Source organism: Ursus arctos, unplaced genomic scaffold (assembly GCF_023065955.2).
Source record: "Ursus arctos isolate Adak ecotype North America unplaced genomic scaffold, UrsArc2.0 scaffold_14, whole genome shotgun sequence".
Classification (NCBI taxonomy): Eukaryota; Metazoa; Chordata; class Mammalia; order Carnivora; family Ursidae; genus Ursus; species Ursus arctos.
The window spans coordinates 65,370,161-65,385,815 of record NW_026622808.1 but is presented as its reverse complement, the minus strand read 5'-3'; the positions used below and the strand labels follow the sequence as shown (position 1 = coordinate 65,385,815).

At 42.1% G+C, this 15,655-nt stretch overlaps 1 protein-coding gene across 2 annotated transcripts in view; it reads left to right on the top strand.

Annotated features, from left to right (window-relative positions):
- The window catches only part of TAMM41 (TAM41 mitochondrial translocator assembly and maintenance homolog), a 52,091-nt gene that overhangs the window by 24,239 nt on the left and 12,197 nt on the right, over nt 1–15,655 (top strand). For both annotated transcript variants that reach the window (XM_026501381.4, XM_048226706.2), the window contains 3 exons: nt 2,963–3,108; nt 12,800–12,965; nt 14,226–14,288. In XM_026501381.4, the coding sequence (XP_026357166.1) occupies nt 2,963–3,108; nt 12,800–12,965; nt 14,226–14,288 (375 nt within the window). The remainder of the gene's footprint in view (nt 1–2,962; nt 3,109–12,799; nt 12,966–14,225; nt 14,289–15,655) is intronic.

Here is a 15,655-nt window from a genome sequence, read left to right as displayed (position 1 = left end):
GAAATGGAGGAAAACTGCAAAGTAGAATAATACTAGTCACCTAAAATGTCACTTCCCTGATACCGAGAGGTGGCTGGACCTTTGCACCTCAATCTCCTCATCTATAAAATTGGGAATACTTAATACCTTTTTTAGGAGGCTTTGCCAGGACTAAACAAGGTAACAGTGTGAAGTGCACACACCCCAAAAAAGCCCACAATAAGTGTGTACTTTTTAGAGTAAAAACATTTTTATGTAATCTTTTTGTCTCATTTTTCCTCTTTTTATACCAAGTTGTTTTCTTGTCGTACTTTTGTATCCTAGTTTCTTACTATTACATGATCCTTTTCCATCTTGCTCTGTGTGATTATTGCAGTTTTTAGTGGTTGCACGCTGTTCTGAGGTAGGGTATGCGAGTACCATTGTAACTTATCCGTTCCGCTGCTGTTGGACATTTGGGCTGCTTCCAGTGTTTCAGTATTTTATTTTATTTATTTATTTTAAGATTTTATTTATTTATTTGGCAGAGATAGAGACAGCCAGCGAGAGAGGGAACACAAGCAGGGGGAGTGGGAGAGGAAGAAGCAGGCTCATAGCGGAGGAGCCCGATGTGGGGCTCGATCCCATAACGCCAGGATCACGCCCTGAGCCGAAGGCAGACGCTTAACCGCTGTGCCACCCAGGCGCCCCCCAGTGTTTCAGTATTTTAAATAGTGACTCAGTGAACAGTTGTGTGTATGCAGTGTAGTCACTTACTTACCGGGAAATCTCAGGCAGGTGACTTCATCTCCGTCTTTGTTGCCCTGATGCTAAATGGGGATAGAATAGTATCTGTCTGAGAGGACAGGGATGTGTGGATTAAATGAAGTAATACAGCAAAGCACTTGCAACAGCGCCTGGCACTTACCAGATGCTCAGCGAACATTACCTCTGGCCCTCTGTTTGGGTCTGTTTCTTTAGGCTCTCTCTCTAGAGAGGGGGTTGTTTCATCCGCTGCTTTCCGAAGGATTTTACCAGTTTAGGATGTCAACAGTATTATATGAAAGGACCAATTTCTCTACGCCCTCACTAGCAGTCATGCCAGGATTTAACTATGTAACTCTCTTTCCCTTTAAAATAATAGTGAAAAAAGGCGCCTGGGTGTCTCAGTCGGTTAAACGTCTGCCTTTGTCTCAGGTCATGATCCCGGAGTCCTGGGATAGAGCCCCACGTTGGGCTCACGCTCATCTGGGAGTCTGCTTCTCCCTCTACCCCTCCTGCCTGCTCTGGTCTCTGTCTGTCTCTCATTCTCTCTCTCTCTCTCAAATAAAAAAATAAAATCTTTTTAAAAGTAAAATAAAATGGTAGTGAAAAAATAAGTTTGTCCGTATTGGGGCAGCTTGTTATAACTGGAACTCACTTCTGCTCACTGCCCTGAACAGACCTCATGTCACAAGGTTGGGTTCCAGAGGCTGTTAGTATGTTTATTTTCCTGAAGCTTGCAGTCCCCAGCTGCTTTCCACAAAATTGTACAAGTTGGTCGTCTGAACCTTCAAAACCCAGCATATTTTATTCCTTACTGAAGTACATAGTACTGGGTATCTGTATTTTTTCCAAAACAAAACAACAGTTTGGTCTAGTAATATCTGTTGTGGCACATAATGATTTCAATGATTCCGGGGCGCCTGGGTGGCACAGCGGTTAAGCGTCTGCCTTCGGCTCAGGGCGTGATCCCGGCGTTATGGGATCGAGCCCCACGTCAGGCTCCTCCGCTATGAGCCTGCTTCTTCCTCTCCCACTCCCCCTACTTGTGTTCCCTCTCTCGCTGGCTGTCTCTCTCTCTGTCGAGTAAATAAATAAAATCTTAAAAAAAAAAAATAATAATAATAATTTCAATGATTCCCTTCTCTCCTGCCCACCCCAACCCCCCAAGAAAAGTAAATGGCAAGGGTAACCATAATTTTGGGTTTGCCCAGTTTTTACTTATCCTGGTATAATTATTCATCATGCCCACTTCACCCTCAAAAGCGACCTAGTTCAAATGATGAATGACATTGTCGCCTGATCCCCAGGAATTAGTCAGCAGCTGGGGTACCTGCCTACACTTGCTACCTTACTATTTTCCTGGGTGACTTTCTACCTGTCCAACAAAGGTTTCAGTTACAGTGCTTTCGCCAGGCTTCACCCGGGAGGCCCTCACATGCACCCAGCCTGTTTTGAACGCACATTGGCCCAGTCTGCGTTCCCTCAAGTTTTCACATTTCATCATCTTTTTCCCTCTACATCTTGCTGATAATTGTCAATGGCATAAGCAGGCCAAGGCACCTCAAATTTGTGTCAGAAGTGGCTCTTTGTCCTTCAGAACTGTTTATTCTGCAGCTCAGTTCATCCCATAGGCAAATGTAACATTCCTCATTTCACACCACTTGCAATGTAAAAAATGATACCTGCTTTCAAGAAGTTCATCTTAAATGTAAACCTCTTCTTACTAGGACTCCTAACACTTGCTGCTCTTGCCCTCATCAAATATGATGAAGTTGTTTATATTCATAAAGTACCCCAAAAACCCTTACACAAGCACAGCAAAGAGGTTCAAGCTGAGTAAGCAGTAGCAAGGACACATCTAAGGTGACACACACATCTAAGGAGCCCCCGGGTCCATGATTGGTCAGAGACAGAGTTTTGCTCACAGGATGAAAGATTATAAGTATAGGTGCTTCTGCATTGGAAAAACAACAAATCAGCTTCTCAATGATGATTACCTTTTGCACTTTAACTGCATTTTAACTGGCATAAAGGTCTTTATTATTTGAGAGTCTCTGTTTTCCCTTAAACAAGTGCCTGCATTCCTTGGGTAATGTATGCAGAGTTCTAAAGAGGAAAAGCAAATGTTTTGAATATGGGATGCTGCCATCTTGAGCTGGTGTGATGAATGTGGGGCTGTAGTTTATATCAGGATGTGGACTCTCAATGGAAAATTTGTTTTTCCATTTGTTTTAACCAGGCGACTTTCGGATGGTGGTTGGAGAGGATAAGACAAAAGTGTTGAATATTGTGAAGCCCAACATAGCCCACTTTCGTGAGCTCTATGGCAACATACTGCAGGAGAATCCCCAGGTGGTGTATAAGATCCAGCAAGGCAGACTGGAGGTAAACTGTATGTGGGAAATAATTTATATTGTTTCTAAGGCAAGAGCTATTTTAAGAGGAAGAAGTCAGGGTTAGAACAATGTGACTAGTGTGATAACATTTACAGTTTAAAAAGTAGATTTCGTATGTAAACATACTAGCCCATGTATTTGGAATAATGCCAAAAGGTAACATAAGAGACTAGTAATAAGAGGCCTCCTCTGGGGAAGGGAACCTGGGGCTGATATGGGAGAGGACCTGTCTTTACCATGTGTATCTTTTTTGCCATTTGAAATTCTTATGCGTTCTAATTACCAATCAAAAACAAGTGAAAATAAATTCTCAGATTTGGCTTCTTCATCCTCAATCCTACTTCCCTCCCCAGATGTAACCTTACTGACAGTTTGGCGTATGTTCTCCCAGATTTCTTCTTTTGTACATTTCTGTATTTATTTGTACATATACACATGTATAGAAGTTTGGTCTTTTTTGGTTTGGTTTGGTTTTGTATAAATGGACTTTTACACATATTATTCTGACGCTTATTTTTTTCCTCACTTGTTATGTTTATTATGTCTTGGCTTTCCTTTTGAGATATCAAATGAAACTTTCATTCCAGGTATTTTTAGGAATCATATTACTAAGTATTTGAAAATAAATATTAAAGGACTTTTCCTTGGGGGAAAGTAATTTGGATTTAAGAGTGTTTAAAACTCTAGGAACCACAGAGTTGGGTTTTTTTTTAATCTTTAGCAAAAAGAACACTGTATTTTACTTTTTTAGTGCTCTTCCTCTTCCAAATAATCGGGGCAACTAATATTATATTGAATATAGAATTTAAGGGAATTTCTAAAACTGAAAGGGAACTTTGGAGAAAAAAATAGAAATTATTTAAACAAAAAGAAAGAATAATATGAAATCCCCAGAATACCTACCACTCAGTTGAACAAATTTTGCAAGTTTTTAAAATTTTTTACTTTTCTGAAAGTAATGCATGCACGTGATTTAAAAACCAAATTGAAACAAACTGAGGGCTTCGGGGGGGGGGATGGGATAGGCTGGTGATGGGTAGTAAGGAGGGCACGTATTGCATGGTGCACTGGGTGTTATACGCAACTAATGAATCATGGAACTTTACACCAAAAACTAGGGATGTACTGTATGGTGACTAACATAATATAATAAAAAATATTATTATTAAAAAATAAATAAATAAAAATTAAAAAATTAAAACCACATGGGACCTCAGGGTTTGTAACAAAAAGTAGCAGTTCCCTATTCGGCACTCCCACTTCTCAGCGCTACTTCCCAGAGCTGACTGCTTTCGTCTTGTTAGCGGTCCCGTGTTTACCTCCATGTTTCTAAACAATATGATTTGACTGTGATTTCTTGATTTTTTTTCTGTTTTATACTTTGTTTTTGTCGTCCATCAATGGAAGATGAGGATTTTTTTTACTCCCTTTATCACTCCCATCAACACGTACCCACACGTGCACACACACACACACACACACACACACACACACTTCCCTTCCCACCTCACTCTCTCTTGCTCCACATACAGTTACTTCATAATTTTTGGTTGGGTTAATGTTCACTATTTACATTATTATGAAACTTACTTTTTCTTCATTGCTGAGATATACTACTATGAAATTTCCTTTCCTGTGCAAATTTGTTTTTCTTGGAGTTAATAATTGTCTCATTTTCTTCATTTGCTTGATTTTCTTTGTACCTGTCCCTAATTCATGCCCTCTTTCAAATCTGCATAGCTTCTCTCATCATAGACCAACACATCAGGTATTTTCTGTTTCTTGTTTTTCTTGGGGACATTTCTTCCTGGAGCCCCGTGTGCCCTGTTCTTTCTAAGCTTGCAGCATGGCTGTTCTCCTGGAGCATCTTTTCATTATCACCCTGAGGGTTCTTTCTGTCTTCTCCTTTTGCTAGGTTTTGGTTTCCTTCATCTTTTATCTTCCTTTTTCATGGTTATACTTTAATTTTGGTGAGATACACCTTATAGTACCTCTCTAACATAGGTTGTAAATTTTTTGAGACCGTGTACATCTGAACATTCTACCCTTGCACTGATTGCTAGTTGGGGCTACATATCACATTCTAGGTTGGAAATAATTTTCCCTCAGACTTTTTAAGTCATAGCGTCAGTTCTTCTAGTTTCTTTCTTTTTTTTTTTTTAAGATTTTATTTATTTATTTAACAGAGAGAGAGACAGCCAGTGAGAGAGGGAACACAAGCAGGGGGAGTGGGAGAGGAAGAAGCAGGCTCCCAGCAGAGGAGCCTGATGTGGGGCTCGATCCCAGAACGCTGGGATCACGCCCTGAGCCAAAGGCAGACGCTTAACGACTGAGCCACCCAGGCGCCCCGGTTCTTCTAGTTTCTAAGTGTTGTGTTAAAAAGTCCAGTGGCTGAATAATATTCCATTGTATATATGGACCACATCTTCTTAATCCAGTCATCCGTTGAAGGGCATCTCGGCTCCTTCCACGATTTAGCTATTGTGGACAATGCTGCTGTGAACATTGGGGTGCATATGGCCCTTCTCTTCACTACGTCTGTATATTTGGGGTAAATACCCAGTAGTGCAATTGCTGGATCATAGGGTAGCTCAATTTTTAACTTTTTAAGGGTTAAAAATCAAAAAGAACGATTTCTCATCATTTGCTGCAACACGGACGGCACTGGAGGAGATAATGCTACGTGAAATAAGCCAAGCAGAGAAAGACAATTATCATATGATTTCTCTCATCTATGGAACATAAGAACTAGGAAGATCGGTAGGAGAAGAAAGGGATAGAGAAAGAGGGGGTAATCAGAAGGGGGGAATGAAGCATGAGAGACTATGGACTCTGAGAAACAAACTGAGGGCTTCAGAGGGGAGGGGGGTGGGGGAATGGGATAGGCTGGTGATGGGTAGTAAGGAGGGCACGTATTGCATGGTGCACTGGGTGTTATACACAACTAATGAATCATGGAACTTTACATCAAAAACCAGGGATGTACTGTATGGTGACTAACATAATATAATTAAAAATATTATTATTAAAAAAAAAAAAGTCCAGTGGCATTCGGATTACCATCCTTTGGATATGACCTTTTTAGCTCTTGGACAGCATTTAGGATCTTTTCCCTTTTTCCGGTCTTAAATTTCATGATGGTTTGTCTTTGTGTATGTGTTTTTCACTATTATTCTGGCACTTCATGAGCCTTTTCGGTCTGGAAATTCATGAGCTCCAATTCTAAGAAGTTTTGTTATTTCTATAATTTCTTCTTATCCATTTTCTTTCTTTGTTCTTTCTGGAATTCCTATTAGCTGGTTGTTGGACCTCCTGGTTTGATCTCTTTAATTTCTCTTTCCTCCTTCCTGTTTCTTTGGGGGTTTTTTCCTTTGGGGTTTTTTTCCTGCTTTCCAGAAGAATTTTTCAAATTGATCTTCTAGCACCGCTATTAAATTTTTAATTTCCTTTGAATGTTCTTTTTCTTACAGCATCCTGTTCTTGTTTTCCAAATGCATTATCTTTTGTCACCCCTCTAGTTGTCTTTATTATAATTTTTGAAGTTTTATCTTGCTCTCTACATTCTCTCTGTTTCTCTTAGTGTCATTGTCTGTAGGATTTCTCCAAAGGGACATCATCTACTCACTGGGATCAGGAAGGATAATGTGCCTAGCTGCCAACTTACAGAAAACTGAGCAAGGGGAAAGGGCTGGGCATTTTCCTTAACCATGAAGATAAACATTTCCAAATTCCTCACTATGGCCTGTGAAAGCCTACGTGATCTAAGTTCTGATTGATCTCTTATCCTGGGGAAACTTACAAGAGTTAGATTCGTGGGCTGAATTACAGTTCCCAGCGCAGCTGAGGCTGTCACTAACACCCACCTGCTCTTTCCCGCACTACCCATTCCAAACTCCCCTGACCCTCATCTAGCATTTGTGCTGGGCTAGACGAGGTGGCCCAGCCCCTCAACCTGAGGCATCTGAGACCCGGTCACCATGCCCGTTTCAGGCTATGATTGCTGTCCTTTCCCTTTACCATCAAAATTGGGCAAGGGGTACTAAGAGATGTGTACCAGCAGCTGTCCCCTGATGATCAGTTGCTTCTGCCACTACAGTGACTCCTCTCTTTGTGTGCTGGGCTTTTGGCGTGGCATCTGAAGAGAGTTGGTGGCAGTCATAGCTTTAAGTTTTAAGTCCTGAAGTTGTAGGGATGGGAAGCACACATTCCCTGAGTGGGTCACTGGGAACAATGGGAAACAAGGCTACTTCTTCCATTCCTTGGTTCCCAGACCTAGTCATTCCACTGGTTGGGAACGAGGTACTATTTAACAGGCATTAATTTAGGATGTGTATGCACCCCATTCTCACCGGGTATCATCACCAAGCCGCTGGCTCAGCTGTACCTCATTGCTCTGTCATAGGATTTTTTAAATGATGGCACTATTAGCATTTTAGGCTGGATAATTCTTTGCTGTGTGGCCCCCAGATTTCCTCTTTTTGAGAACTGCGCTATCAGTCTGGCAGCTTTGGTGCAGTATATGGTAGGAAGAGTGGAGCCATGGTCTGTGCCCATTGCTATACCTCTGTACCTCTTTTGCTCTAAAATGGGTCCCATAAGTGATGTTACATGGTACAGTCATGTTGGTGAAGCAAGCATTCCATAGGCCCTGTAATGGTACTGGCTAGGTCCCGTGGGCAGGAAGGGCAAACCCATGCTCAGAATATGTGTTACTTCCAGTTAAGATGAATTACGGCCCCTTCCCAGGTGGAAGGGGTCCAATGTAGTTAACTGTTCAGTCTCAAGAGATGGTCTTATTATCAGGATCTCAGTTTTGGCTTCTGTTGCTGTCAGGATAGACTTTAACAACAGCAGTAGCTAAGTCAGCCTTGGACCTAGGCAGAGCCTCTATCCCTGCCACCATGGCTACTCCTTTTATAAGCATTGTGCTTGAGGCTATTGAATTAACTGGCTGAATTGTTCTTTTGGTTATTGTTGATTCTTCTGTGAAGGATGCTTTCTTGTGGATGTTAGCAAACTACAAAGATCTTCACACTTCGTGCACACCTCCCATAGATCCATCCGCATGCCTCTTCTGAGTTTTTTGTCTTTAGTCTTCTGGTCTTTTTCCTTTCGCGCCCAACCAACCAGCGAACCATGCTTTACTCCCCATGGGTCTTTGTATATTCTTACCTGGGCTGCTTTCTCCATGTAAAGTGGATGACCAGGTACACCACCTGAAGCATACCCATTTGAGAGGATTTCCCCTCATGAATGTCTTTCAGGGCTATCCCTGAGTGAGGCTGTAATGCATCGTTTTCAGCTTGTACGTATCAAGCCAAATCATCCATGCGGCAAGCTCATCCTTTATCCTCCGAAAGCCAGTCACAAGGGAACCTCCACGTAGCCATAGGCATGAACCAGTGGAGAAATAGAATGGTACGCACTGCTGCAACAGTGCGTAGTGGGTATTACGGGGCCTGGGTTTCCTGCATGTGCAGCTTACTTGTGCCCTCTGGCCTTACTCATGCGGAATGCTAGTGTACCTCTTCCATCTTAAAGTGGATTACAGTTGAGCCTGCCTGACCTTAAGATCTGGTGGATACGAGAGATCTCAGTTCCTGATGGGCAGTTCTTGATGCGTGGTCTTTCGTTGCTCCGTGGTTAGAAGCTCCATCTCTACCAGAGTCTCATATCTCAGAGCTGATTTCAAATGGTGCATTGCTCTTCACTGCAGATGGCACGGCCTTGCTGCAGAACCCTAGCGGTCTACATTGTGATTTCCCACTGGGAATCTACCGCAAGCTTCCTGTCGCTTCTTTTTATACCGAAGATACCTTTGGAACTATAGTTTTTACAGGGTTGTATGGCCCAAGTGGGGGGCTGCTTGCTCTGCTGCCTGGATCTGTTGCAGGCTCTTTTCTGCTCTGAGCCTCACAAACCTGGCATCCTTTTATACCACTTGGTTAATGGGTCTGAACATTACAGCCAATTGTGGAATCTGCTGCCTCTAAAACCTGAAGAGGCTTACCAAGCATCATGCTTCATTCTTAGCAGTGAGAGGTACGAGATGCAAGAAGTTGATCTTTACTTCCGAGAGGATGTCCCAGCATGCGTGAGACCACCTGACCCCTAAACACTTCATGATGTGGTGGACTCCTACAACTTCGTGGGGTTTATCCTCTACACCCTGGAGTACGTTTACCTACCAGGCATTCCAGTGTACTTGCCGCTGTCGTTTACCAGGTCACGGTAGCAACATACCGTTGATGTAGTGGATCAGCCCGAGGTTATACAGTGTCCATGGTCTGGTTTCCTTGGGATATCTTATGATGGAGGATGGGAGAGTTAACATAGCCCTGAGGCAAACCATAAGATACACTATTGTCTGTCTCATGAGAGCGAGCTGCTTCTGATCCTCCTTCCTAATAAAGATGGAAAGGAATGCCTTCCGCTGGTCTCGGCGCCATCCAGATACCTGCAGTTCTGTTGACTTGCTCAAACAGACTTACCACAGACGGCACAGCAGATGCAACTGGGACTTCTGCTTGCTTGAGTTGTGGTGGTCTGCTGTAGTCTTCCAGAACCCATTTGGATTTTGTGAGGGCCAGACTTAGTGGAAATATGAGGGAGACCATTAGCCTTTGTATTAGTCGGAGTTCTCCAAAGAAACAGAGCCAGTGGGATAGAGAGAGAGATTTATTTTAAGGAATTAAACTGCGGAGGCTGACACATTTGAAATTTGCAGAGCACGCCGGCAGGCTGGAGACCTGGGGAAGAGTATGTTGTAATTTTAAGTCTGAGGGCAATCTGGAGGCAGGATTCCTTCTTCCTGGGGCACCTGGGTGGCTCAGTCATTAAGCGTCTGCCTTTGGCCCAGGGTGTGATCCCAGGGTCCTGGGGTCGAGCCGCACATCAGGCTCCTCCTCTATGAGCCTGCTTCTTCCTCTCCCACTCCCCCTGCTTGTGTTCTCTCTCTCGCTGGCTGTCTCTCTCTCTGTCAAATAAATAAATAAAATCTTTAAAAAAAAAAAAAAAAGAATTCTTTCTTCCTCAGATACTTTAGTCTTTTTTCTTAAGGCCTTTAAGTGACTAGATGAGGCCCACCTGCATTGTAGAGGGTAATCTACTCAGTCTGCTGACTTAAATGTCAATTATATCTTAAAAAATATTTTTTTATAATAACATGTGGACTAATGTTTGACCAAGCAATTAAGCACTATAGCCTAGCCAAGTGACACAAAATTAAACATGACACCCCTGCATCCTTTAGGTTTACAGATAACACTAATCTCTGCCTTTCCTCCTGAGAGGTGGTGTTTGTTGTTGTTTTTTAATTACTGTCTTGCATAAGAGGTAAAATGGCAGCTTCGGAGGCTTCCCCTTGGCCTTCCATAATATCACAGCTCTGAGGTGCCATCATGGAGTATGCTCTTTAGGAACGCTCCTGGTAGGTGTTGTGTAGGATCGGGATTGAGGGGATTTGAAACAAGCCCCCATCTGATCCTACGGTAGCACCGTGGAACTAGATGGCCATTCCTAGTTGTCCCAGACTTTGTACTCCTGTGTCATGCAGTCATTGGATCCAGGCAGCTCCCTTTGGCTGAGAACAGGTCTGGGAGGGATACTAAGAGAGGGATTCAGCGAACTTTCCCAGCAGCTAGTGGAATGAGTACCTTGGCCCTTAAGCCAGGATCTGGGTGGTACAACACAGCATCCAGTATCCTATGACCACATCTGCTTTTTTAAAACATTAGCTTTATTGAGATATTATTCAAATACCATAAAATTCAGTGGTTTTTAGTATATTCACAGAGTTGTGCAACTATCACTACAATCTAATTTAAAACATTTCCATCACTCAAAAAAGAAACACTACATCCATTAGCAGACCCTAGTTTCCCCTCCCCACAGGCAACCGCTAATCTGTTTTCTGCCTCTATGGATTTGTCTGTTCTGGACACTTCATATAAATGGAACCATACAGCGTGTGGTCTTTTCGTATCTGCTTTTAAAGTGCGGTTTGACTTTCACGGTTTTTTAAAAATTTCTTCTTCTTTATTTACTGACTCTCACAATTTAATTGAATGCTTTCACTTCCATGTTTTAATGAGAATCAAAGAGGATAATTACACAGAATTTAGCAATTTATTTGAAAATGTCACCTAATATTTTGTCTTTCAAGCAAAAATTCCAATGCATTCTTTTCCTCAAGAGAAAGCAGTAGCAAATACTATTTTTTAACTCCTCATATTACTCAAGCCATTTTGGTATCTCTAAAATTCCTGAAAGCTTCATAGATAAAGCCTTACAGAAATATAGGATCCTTTTGACTAATCTCAATTCTTAGCCCCAAAATATGAGTCTATAAATGTTATTTCTAATGTATTTTACAGTAGTATCCACTTTTTTTGTCATTTATTGAAGCAAAGCTTCAAATTCTGTGGATTTAGAATCCTTTTAATGATAAATATAAAATATTCAGGTTAAAAAAAAAAAACCTTTACGTTTACTGGAGCCACTAGACAATAGTACTTTGTTCTTCTTTGCATAAATTTTATAGAAAACTATAAAAATCCGGACATTAACACTCAATAAATACTTGTTAAATGAAAAAAGTGGTAGAATGAGTGAATTCTAAGTGTTAATAAGAAAGTTAGTCATATCTGGAAAATCCGAATCTAAAATTTAATATATTCATTTGTCTAATTTTTTTTTTCTTGCTGTTCTCTTAGTCAAAGTTAAAACCTAACTATTTGTTGAAAGAACACAAGACAGATTCTTACGTGAAAAATAATGAGATGAGCCGTTGAGGGCGGTGCTACTGGTTCTCACCTTGGCAGGCAGGCAGTGTTTACATGATTTTGTAAAAACTTAGTTCCATGAAGTAAAGTATATTAGACTAGGAGTTAGGGAAGCTAGGTGTGGCCTTGGCTCTGTGGCTCACTTTGGATTCAAAGTAAAGTCTGATGCATAGTTTGTATGTTTTATTTCTGTATTTATCTTTCAGCTTGATGTATTTAGAATATGTGGGGCACAGAAACCACTGGTGTAATTTAATCCTACTTAAGAAATAACGACAACTAAGTTTTATTGATGCAGTTATTCATTCCCTTACTCAGCGAGTGTTTTTTGACAACCTACCGTGTGCCAGGGGATTAAAAGCAAATAAGCTTAGTCCTTGTCCTCAGTTTATTCCTACAGTTAATGAAATACAGCATGGTGAATAAAAAGGCCCAGAAGGCAGGAGACACAAGGTTAGACGCCGCTCTCTCCGAGTGGCTCTGTGACACTGGCTGTGTCACTCAGTGCCCCTCTGTTTAAAATGGGAGAGTCTGTGCCTGGATTTGCTGAGCCTCAGTGAATGTTGGCAGCAGCCCCACTTCCTTCAGCTGCTGGATGCAAGACAAATAGAAATTTTAAAACTGAAAGTCAGAAATTGATCCTTGAAAGAGGCTTCTGTTCTTTTCTCATGTAAAAGTGGACTATTAGAGGAAAAGTGTTGGCCTTTTTGAAGGAACTTAGCATCTGAACTCTTGTGCATTCAGTTTCAGAAAGGAGCAAGTCTCCTTAGCATGCTGTCCAGTCTGGGGTATGGGTTCATGTATGTTTATGTGACTTGAAAGAGAAGCCCGTGTCTTTGAATCTTTATAGAATTCAAAGAACTTTACATAGACATTATCTTTTTTTTTTCCCCTTAGATAGATAAAAGCCCAGAAGGACAATTCACTCAGCTAATGACATTGCCCAAAACATTACAGCAACAAATAAATCATATTATGGACCCTCCTGGAAAAAACAGAGATGTGGAAGAAACTTTATTTCAAGTTGCTCATGATCCTGACTGTGGAGAAGTGGTGCGACTAGGTATGTTTATGGATTTGGCGTTAAGGAAGTACTGGCCATGGGTAAAAAGCAAAGTTTGTGACTGAGATGTATTTTTTATTCTTTCTTGCCTAATGAGATCAAGAGACAGATTGTCTCAGGGAAGAAGAAAGCACTAACAATCTGGGGTTTTTCCAAATCTAAACTGTCATTTGTTTGAAGTAGGGTGGTGAAAGTACTTCTGTTTTCAGATTCCTGGGTCCTAAATTACTGTCAAAGGGGGAAACAATGTTTGTTTAGTTCTAAGAGCGTAACTTCTAGAAGTTATTCCAAAGACTCCTCTGTGTCCTTCATGGTGGTCTGAGAAGGAAGGAGACTGGTGACATTTTTAGTGCTTTTGTAACATCAAGAACACAGCTTTCATCAGCCGACTCCCATTCAGTGTGTCTCATAGTGTGTTCAGTCAGTTCCCTCTGACATGGCCCATGTTCCACATATTATCCCCATGGCCTTCCCAATGTTTACCCAAAAATCTTATCTTCAGAGATCCACTTCCCTTTGAGGTGTTAAAGATAATTTACAAGGGCTGTCAGTAAAGAAATAATCATGATTGAAAATGACTCCCTTCCCCAGTTGAGCACGTTCTCCTGTTTTATTGAGGAATATTTCCTGAGCTCCTGAAGGATGCAAGCTACTGCCCTAGTTGCCCTTCCCAGTGACGCGCTCTCCCAGGGACCTGCCCCAGGCCGTCAGAGCATATGTTTAGGTTACCAGGTACCTATTCTGAAGATAAGTGAGGAGGCACGTTGTTTGTTTTCATTTTACCACGATTCTGGTCACAATATGGTCTCTGCTGCCTTTGTGAGAGGATGAAGGATTGAGGAGTCCCGTGTATGTTTTCAGAATGAAAGTTTTTCTCCGAGGCAGAAACTTTGGGTTCTTTTTAATCATTTCAGATCTTGGGGTTGAGAACCAGCAACCTTAAGCAGATTTAAAGTCATAAAATGACCTTGGAGGGTGACTTAATCCACCCCCTGTTTTAATTAAGGTGAGGAGGCCCAGGCCCAGAGGGGCCGGGCATTTGCCTGAGCTCACATGGCTGGTGGTGACACGGCTGGCAGCTCTGGTCTCCTGGCCCCCAATCCTGATACCCCTTCCACTGTCATTCTGCGACACCAGGGCAGAGCTCGATTTGCTGGTTTTATTGGATAACTGGAAAGAATATTTCGTTTTAGGTTTTTAAAAGTGTTAAGATGACTAACATCTGGCTTTTTTGGCATCCTTGTTGGTTTTCTCTCATAGGGCTTTCAGCAATTGTGAGACCTTCTAGTATGAAACAGAGCACCAAAGGCATTTTCACTGCTGGTAAGAACTTTCAAAAACCTATGGTTGTTTTTTTTGTTTTTGTTTTTGACAAAAGTTACGTTTAATTCACAGTGTAGTGAAGGTTACCGGTAAGAAAGCTACACACAAAGCGTGAAAAGGCCTATTACACAAATGCACGTATTTCTATACAAAGCTCCTGTCACCGTTTGCTACCTCGTCTCCTGTGTCTGTTAGGTGAGCCGAGTCCTGGGGCTCTGGGTTATGAGAGCCCTCAGTCAAGAGAGGGGGGAGGGGAAGAGCCTCTGAACCAACACCTAAAAATGCCCTCTTAGAGACATCAGTTACTTGCAAAATAAATCATTTCCTTTTTTGAAGATCCAGGCTTAATGTACCTGCTGGATTGAGTGGCCTCAGCATTCCTGATTAAAACGTAAAGCTTTATCGGTGTCCTACAAGTACTTCTGAAGTGCTTCTGATGGTCGTGAACTAGAACGTAGCAGTGGTGTACAGACAGGCAAAACAGCACCGTCATCGGGTCTAAAACAGTCAAACCATGTGAGGTGCTGTTGGAAGCCTTACTGCCCCTCTCAGTTTTCTGAATAGCTCCTTGGGTGCAGGTTGTCCCCTCATTTTAGGATTTATGGAAGTCACATGTGCATATTGTTGCCAAAGCAGCAGTACCTTGCCCTTCCCCCCACCCATTTCCCCTCTCCAGAGACAACTGCTGCTACCTCTCCTAGCGGGTTGGTTTTATTTCCACTGCCAGTTTCCTAAATAGCAGGCCTATACTGCTGTTCGCTCCTTTTCAGTTATGGGCATCATCTGTGGACTTCTCACTCTGGCGGATTAGAATTCAGCTCTCGTACCCACCCCGCCACACACACTCACCCGTCCCATCCCTCGGTCCTCAGGTAGTGGCTGTGTGGCTTTGGTGAAGCCAGTTGTCAGAGTTTACAGCGTATGACTCTGTTACTATGATTCATAGGTGAGCCATATCATACACTTTTCCTTCCCTGCACAACTTTCTTTTCCCACGGAGATTGTCTTCCCCTGTGTCATGGGAGGGATCCCCCGTCTCCCGTCTCTTGTGTCTTTTACTTTTGTGGTATACACTCTCATTTTGGTGAAGCACACCTCCAGTAACTTACCTCCAGTAAGGATGCAGGGAGGCAAATCGGGAGACCATGTATAACTAGAAAAATTTTTAGCTAACCCTCACAGATAATCAACACTAAGGCTAGAGATAGATTCGAAATCATTTCTTTAAGAATTTCTATATCATTATTCCGAGTATCTTCTCACTTGAGGATTGCTATGGAGGTCCAAAGCCATTCGGATTCTCAGTCCTTTGTGTATGTTCTTTCTGGAAGCCAGTTAGGTCTTCACTTGCCCCCAGGGCTCTGACA